This window comes from Coregonus clupeaformis, chromosome 17 (assembly GCF_020615455.1).
Source record: "Coregonus clupeaformis isolate EN_2021a chromosome 17, ASM2061545v1, whole genome shotgun sequence".
NCBI lineage: Eukaryota > Metazoa > Chordata > Actinopteri > Salmoniformes > Salmonidae > Coregonus > Coregonus clupeaformis.
The window spans coordinates 35,695,580-35,703,436 of NC_059208.1; the positions used below are offsets into that span (position 1 = coordinate 35,695,580).

At 42.4% G+C, this 7,857-nt stretch overlaps 1 protein-coding gene across 1 annotated transcript; it reads right to left on the minus strand.

The window, feature by feature from the left end:
* Window positions 1-562: 562 nt before the first annotated feature.
* LOC121585542 (E3 ubiquitin-protein ligase RNF115) lies at window positions 563-5,707 on the minus strand. The gene is made up of 9 exons (XM_041901867.2): window positions 5,226-5,707; window positions 4,291-4,349; window positions 3,963-4,023; window positions 3,621-3,862; window positions 1,971-2,039; window positions 1,791-1,863; window positions 1,601-1,694; window positions 1,205-1,320; window positions 563-835 (listed from the first exon to the last, which is right to left on the minus strand). The coding sequence occupies exons 1-9, from the start codon at window positions 5,301-5,303 to the stop codon at window positions 719-721; spliced, it is 909 nt and encodes a 302-aa protein (XP_041757801.1). The 5' UTR covers window positions 5,304-5,707; the 3' UTR covers window positions 563-718.
* Between the last annotated feature and the right edge of the window lie 2,150 nt (window positions 5,708-7,857).

Sequence of the window (7,857 nt, forward strand, 5' to 3'; positions counted from 1 at the left end):
TATTTGAATCTGCAATAACCTCTCCTTCCTCCGGAAGTGTGCACTCGTTCACTAGTCCCCACAAATGTAAAAGCATTGGATTGCATGCATGGACTGAAAGGAGTTTCCATATAGCAGTCATTTCCTTTCAAATCCATGAAGTGAACAAGTGCACCCTTCAGGAGAAAGGAGAGATTATTGGGATGCAACCAAAGATGTCGGCGAGAACAGAGTGGGCAAATTCTCTTACCCAGAGCTTCAATGCAAGAGAGTGAGTTCAACTCACCTTTTAGGATTCTCCCCAATTTATCTAATTTCATCACATTTGTCACTTCCCTGTGGCTCAAGGATGTCAGTTCATGTGGTTTAAATACAAAATGAGAGCCAATCTGAAAACTGGGGGAAATGCCACTACAAAGGGACAAATCGAATCCATAACATTTTGTCAGAAAACAGTTGGAACCATTTGCAGGTGAGGTGATACTAAAGGCATTTTGGATCTTTCTCACATCAATCAAAGTTCCCTAGTAAATGTATAGGGATCTGTGGGAGAAAGCATTGTGAGGTGAATCTTCAAGTAGAGTTGAATTTTGACAATGAGGCACAGTTTAATTGAAATATGTCACTTCAATAAACACGTGGTCAAATAGGGAGCGATGGATGACGATGCATGAGGATAGAGATCAAACTTGTTCAGGAGAAAAGGGAAGAAGAGATGCCAGAGAGGGAGGCCTAATCGTCAAATAGCCTGTTTCTCCTCCTGAGGGTCTGTCCTGATGGAGGGGGGTTCTGGTGGGGGCTGGATGCTCTGGTCGACGCCGTCAAGACTTTTACGACACACAGGACAGGTATCGTGCTGTGGGAGAGATCCACAAACGTGACATGTGACAAAACATGCTTAACATTACAGGTTAAGTCTCAATACTTCTGGGCACTGTGGGACGGTTTCCCGGACACAGATTAAGCTTAGTCCTGGACTAAAAAGTGCTTTCAATTGAGATTTTCCATTGATCTTGCTTTTTAGTCCAGCATTGGGCTTAATCTGTGTCCAGGAAACCAATCCTTTGTGTGTGGTACACAGTTACCGTTACTTCCAGAACAATATAACCAAATACCCTACCTCAAGACAGGATATGTGACCCCAATGACACACTCACTAACCTTCCATGACAAATGAAATACAGTGGTGTTGTAACCCCCACCAGTCAACCCTTTCCCTGCTTACCAGTTCGAGCCATGGCACTATGCAGTCACTGTGGAAATGATGGAGGCAGGGCAGCTGTTTGACAGACTCTCCCACGGAGTACTCCTCCCTACATACTGGACACTCCAGTCTGCTGTCTGAGAAAGAGGTATGGGGGGGGGGGTTCATTCATTGTGTACGTTTTAGAATAAAGAGAGAGAACATTGACAAGTAGTGCCGGCACTACTAAAAGGCTTCTATGGAATGCGGTGCTCATCTGGGTAAAGACCACCTCACCTTTTCTTTTTCAGAATAAAACTAAATATTGTCAGGTGGTATACTGTACACTATTACTGAGCAAGATCCAGACCCTCTACTCCCATAGATGCTTTGAGTGGTAGCCTATGGGTTTGGTGTTGCGGCTTTGTTGGAACCCACCTGTCTGTTCTTGAGAGATGTTGACTGTGGGGAGGGATGATATCATCTCCTTCTCTGCAGGAGGTGGACCTGTGCCCTCAAACTGACCTAACAACTACAATGGAGGAAATTGAGAAATGAAGAAACAGGAGATTGATGTGACATGTGCCATGATTAAAGCCGGGATTTTGCGCCTGGTGAGAGCACTGACCTCTGTGATAACTGCGTCTAGACCTCCCTGACCCCAGGCATAGTCCCCTGGATTTGAATGGAGCATGCCATACCTGAGAGTGAGTGAGAGAAAGACAGAGAGAGAGAGATGTTTAGAATGCCTTAAAAAAGTCAAAGTAATGAAAATAATAATTATGAGATAAAAAAAATACTTATTTACAGTGCAGCTGGTGCGATGCCTGGATTTCCATCGTTGGCAAACAGACCAGCCAAAAACTGCTGCACAATACTAAAAAATAGGCAAAGAAATTCAATCTATTTTGCACCTACAGTGCCTTCAGAAAGTATTAACACCCCTTGACTTATTCAAAAATCATGTTAAACACTATTATTGCACACAGAGTCCATGCAACTTATTCTGAGACTTGTTAAGCACATTTTTACTCCTGAACTTATTTAGGCTTGCCATAACAAAGGGGTTGAATACTTATTGACTCAAGACATTTCAGCTTTTCATTTTTTATAAATTTGTAACCATTTCTAAAAACATCATTTCACTTTGACATTATTAGGTATTGTGTGTAGGCCAGTGACACAATCTCAATTTAATCCATTTTATATTCAGGCTGTAACACAAAATGTGGAAAGACTACCTCATCTCTGTACAAATCCAACACAACACATCACCGAGTACCACTCTTCATATTTTCAAGATTGGTGGTGCCTGCATCACGTTATCGGCAAGGACTAGGGAGTTTTAATAAAATAAAATACAATTGGAATAGAGCTAAGCACAAGCAAAATCCTAGAGGAAAACCTGGTTCAGTCTGCTTTCCAACAGACAATGGGAGACAAATTCACCTTTCAGCAGGACAATAACCTAAAACACAAGGCCAAATTGAAAATGACATTGAATGTTCCTGAGTGGCCTAGTTACCATTTTGATTGAAATCGTCTTGATAATCTATGGCAAGACTTGAAAATGGCTGTCTAGCATTGATCAACAACCAATTTGACAGAGCTTGAAGAATTTTTAAAAGAATAATGTGCTAATATTGTACAATCCAGGTGTGGAAAGCTCTTAAGAGACTTAACCAGAAAGACTCACAGCTGTAATCGCTGCCAAAGGTGATTCTAACATGTATTGACAGGGGTGTGAATACTTATGTAAATGAGATACAGTATTTCTGTATTTCATTTTCATTACATTTGCAAACATTTCTAAAAACATGTTTTCACTTTGTCCTTATGGGGTATTGTGTGTAGATGGGTGAAAAAAATACATATTTAATCCATTTTGAAATCAGGCTGTAACACAACAAAATGGAGAATAAATCAAGGGGTATGAATACTTTCTGAAGGCCCTGTAGACAGAACACCTATTTGAGTGTAATAACAATGTAATATTATGTAACAGAATTATGTAATTACAGTGTAATAACATAATACCTTTTAGGACCAAATAGTTTAATAGTGTTTGAAATATATTGCTGTTAATATGTGAAATCATATTGTGTGATAAACTGAAGGGAAATATTTCATTTTGGACAACTTTGATTATATAACACCATTAGTCTAATCATGTTATAAGATGTTATTATACAACAGTACAAGGTCTCAATATCAATACAGGCTCTTGAGTCGAGTGAGAATAGCTTCCTAAAAACTGCCATGGAGAGGTAGATAACATTGCAAAATCAGTGGTTATTGCCACAACTGAAATATAAGCCATCAGCTATACCTGCCTGGACCTTTTGGCATGGGGCAAAACCATGAAAGGAAGCTAATAGAGAGTGAGTGGATAAAGGTAATAACGTTACACCGTAGACAGATCAAGATCAGTGATGGGGAATTGGGCATCTCCACTAACCCCTCCACTGCTGGCGTGCGGGACTGTCGCCTCCCCTGGCTAGGCGGACGAGATGGGCGTTCCGGTTCAGGCACTAAAGGCTCTGTGCCTCCCACAGAGGCCACAGGCACTTCGGAAGGGCCCTCCACGTCTTCCTCCACTGCATCACTGGCTACGGCAGCCTGTAGATGGCTCTGGTCAGACTCAGAGGCGGAGGGGTCCAAGAGAAGGGCAGAGCGTTCCATAAACAGCAGCTGCCACAGCTTGGAGGAGGGAGAGCAGACCAGTAAATTCAGATTAAAGTTTAAGACAGGGGAAAAGGATAGAAAAAGACAAAGAGAACTTGGGAGGACATTCAGGTACCTCTGAAAAGAGTGTGCCTGCATCATCATTGGCCTCTGCAGTGCTGCTGTTCTCCAAGAGACTGAAAGACAAAGACAATGTTTATCTCATAAACTTTCGAGTTATTTCAATTATTGTAAATTAATACATTAATAGAAATGCAAATACGAGAGTGAAACTTATTTTAATTGAATAAATCTAATGTATACTATATCAGATGTATCAGAAACTGCACATTATACTGTACCTAAAATACTGCAGCTATGATATTGCAAGTCCAGTATAGGCCCCTATACTATGACCCCTATAAGCAGAACAGCGCTCAAACAAACAGATTTGAACATTTTACCTGGAGTCTTCTGTCACCTCCTCAATGAAATCGGACTCACACCTGGGGCATGTGAATTCCTTGAGAGAAAAATGCAATTTCTATTTCAAATCATGATGACATAACACAGGGGCGCAACTTTGGTTTTAGAAGTGGGGGGGGGGGACATCATTATTATTTTTATTTTTTATTTTTTATCCAGTCGCTCGGAGGCGTCCGCATGGTCCTAAAGCACACTGTTGCCTCGTTTTGTATCACATTCCAATTATAAAACTGGGGGGGACAAAAATGCAATTTCATGACACAACATGAAAATACAAAGCAACACTCTTGCCGCGGTATCAAGTCCACTATGTCAAGATGCGCGTTCATGTCAATGTAAAAAAAAAAATTGTCAGCTGCTCGACAAATGCGCTGGTGGTGTGCGGACAAGGGACACCCTGCCTGCCACACCACCATCCCCGTCCATGCATATGCCGCGTTCACGTGCTAGTCGGAACTAGGAAACTCAGAAATATTCGACTTGCTAACTGGTTGTAGTAGCCTACACGTGCCGCGTTCAACCAGTTAGCAACTAGGAAGTTTAGTTTCCTAGTTCCGACTCGCACTTGAACGCGGTAATAATGTTTTTCACATGCAGTTGACAGTTGCGACTACTTGCCACACGGTAGTGCTTCTAAATATGGCAACGAAGCAAACCCAAAACTTGGATCACCAGATTTCTTCGCAACAACCAATCTATCTATCTAACGGCGCGCTCTCCATGCAACAACACTTATAACGTTTTATTCTAGTAACGACAATATTCTATTCTATCAGTCACATTCAGTTTCAGATAAAAATGTTTATTTTCTTAGAATGTATTTCGGCAGGCGTTGCTAGCTACTACTGATACAGAAACGCCGGTCCAGAACCGGACGGGACAGGAAAGAAGAATATCACTTATGCCAACTCACCGGGAGTTTAGGGTCGATTTCACCTTTACAGCAGTGACAGAAAAAACGGTATTGTGGTGTCGCCGCAGCCTCCGCCATATTCACGGTAGCATAGAGTCACTGACGTCTGTCTGTATGGTAGCTCAAGCCGACGGAAGGCGTAGGGGCACTTGTCAAAAGGGTCATGTCAGTCCAGTCCATAGGCTACTGTTTTTTATTTTTACTACAGGCTACCATTTGTTCAAGATTTTTCCCCCGATTTTAAATTAACATTTGCTAGTGAACAAAATGTTCTCATTGCTCCAATCTGAATTCCTGAGGTTATAAATACCAAATGTATACTGCTCCAATTTCAACCAAGTGTTGCTATTTGAGATTATTGCAGCTATCTTCTAACCAATGTTGCAATAGCCTAGGTTATACATAGGGCTATGGGTCCCCGTCAACATTTACAACAAAAAAAGTGTGCCAATAAACACATGTAAACTGCTCTAGTACAGAACCGATTTCACTTGTTGCACCAATGACCACAAGACTGAATCTCGAAAGAAATAGCTGAAGCAAAATCTGCAGTTGTAGGCTACATGACAGGCCACCAATGAGACTATCCAAAACAACAGAATATATTTGTAAAATAAAAACTGTTTTTACCGGTCACAGATTAAGCCTAGTAGTCGTGGACTAAAAAAAAGATTTCAATGGAGATTGTCCATTGAGCAAGCTTTTTAGTCCAGGATTTGGTGTCAGGTAAACTGGCCCTTAAAGTACTCTGAACAAAAATAAGCGCAACATGCAACAATTTCAAAGATTTTACTGAGTTACAGTTCATATAAGGAAATCAGTCAATTAAAATAAAGAAATTAGGCATGACTGGGAATACAGATATGCATCTGTTGGTCACAGATACCTTTTTTTTTTTTAAAGGTATGGGCATGGATCAGAAAACCAGTCAGTATCTGGTGTGACCACCATTTGCCTCATGCAGCGCGACATCTCCTTCGCATAGAGTTGATCAGGCTGTTTATTGTGGCCTGTGGAATTTTGTCCCACTCCTCTTCAATGGCTGTGCGAAGTTGATGGATATTGGCGGGAACTGGCATGTTGTTGTACCCGTCGATCCAGAGCATCCCAAACATGCTCAATGGGTTACATGTCTGGTGAGTATGCAGGCCATGGAACATTTTCTGGGACATTTTCAGCTTCCAGAAATTGTGTACAGATCCTTGTGACATGAGGTGATGGCGACGGATGAATGGCACGACAATGGGCCTCAGGATTTTGTCACGGTATCTCTGTGCATTCAAATTGCCATTGATCAAATGCAATTGTGTTTGTTGTCCGTAGCTTATGCCTGCCGATACCATAACCCCACGGGGCACTCTGTTCACAACGTTGACATCAGTAAACCGCTCGCCCAAACAACGCCTGATCCAAGATGGCGTAGTAGTGCAGTTGTGTTTTTATCGTATGTCTGTAAATAGCCTGTAAATACCCTATTTTTCTGTATTTTTCGTACATATTTCCCTATCAGACTTTTCATCCTTCTACAAAATATACTTTCCTGCAACCCGCCTCACTCAATGTGGAACGGATTCTATTATTGACTTACCTTTATCTAGAATCTAGAATCTCCAGTTGAAACTAGCTAGCCAGCTAACTAGCTACTTGCTATTAGCCACAGCTAGCGGTATTTCACCCAGAACATTGGATTTTTTTTCTGCGGGATTAATTTTAATCACTGGACATTAATCACCGGATATTCGGCCAGTCTGCACAGCGCGTTATCGACCCAGAACATATCAGTTTTTCCGCCGGAATCACTGAATCACTGGACCTTTAACTCCGGATTCATCGCTACCAGCTAGCTACAACAAAACGGACGCTGGGGTCTGGCTAATCATCCTGAGCTAGGCCCATCTCCCGGCTATCTACCTCTCTGTCAACCGGACGGGACCACCTAGTGTTGACACGGAGCCCCGCCGATCCTACACGACTGGTCTGCCGACGAAATCGTCTGATGTGGTTACGACATTAACCACGAAGATTCCATCCATCTGCTAGCCCCGGCCCGCTAGCACACGCTAGCCGTGCCTCTTACTCACTAGTGCTTTACCACCGGACCTTATGATAACTCAGCTATACAGCTGATGTCTGCTGGACTGTTCCTTTTTACGGTACTACATCCTGTTTATGTTTAGCCTCAGCCCAAACATGGTTAGTTTATTGTTGTTTCGGTTATTTCTAATTGTACTATATCACTGTAGACCCCCCAGCCTAGCTAAACCTGCCTTAGATAGCTCCTTTGCCCCTCCCCCTATACACGCGGAGACCGACTCAATTGATGCCTCCAGCGATGCTATCTCTTTCATTGTTACCCAACGCTTAGGTTTACCTCCACTTTACTCATATCCTTCCATATCCTTGTCTGTACATAATGCCCTGAATCTTTTCTATAACACCCGGAAATCTGCCCCCTTTATTCTATGTACCCAACGCACTAGAAGACCAGTTCTTAAAGCCTTTAGCCGTATCCTTATTCTAGTCCTCCTCTGTTCCTCTGGTGATGTAGAGGCTAACCCAGGCCCTGCAGCCCTCAGTATCACTCCTACTCCCCAGGCGCTATCATTTGATGACTTCTGTAATCGCAAAAGTC

What these genes read in the sequence shown, in the direction of transcription:
- LOC121585542 (XM_041901867.2), bottom strand. Translation starts at nt 5,303, where the DNA reads ATGGCGGAGGCTGCGGCGACACCACAATACCGTTTTTTCTGTCACTGC. An exon ending in CGCACGCCAGCAGTGGAGGG is followed by an intron (nt 2,040 to 3,620) that starts GTTAGTGGAGAT and finishes CCTATTTTTTAG; the next exon opens with TATTGTGCAGCAGTTTTTGG. An exon ending in CATCTCTCAAGAACAGACAG is followed by an intron (nt 1,321 to 1,600) that starts GTGGGTTCCAAC and finishes CCTCTTTCTCAG; the next exon opens with ACAGCAGACTGGAGTGTCCA.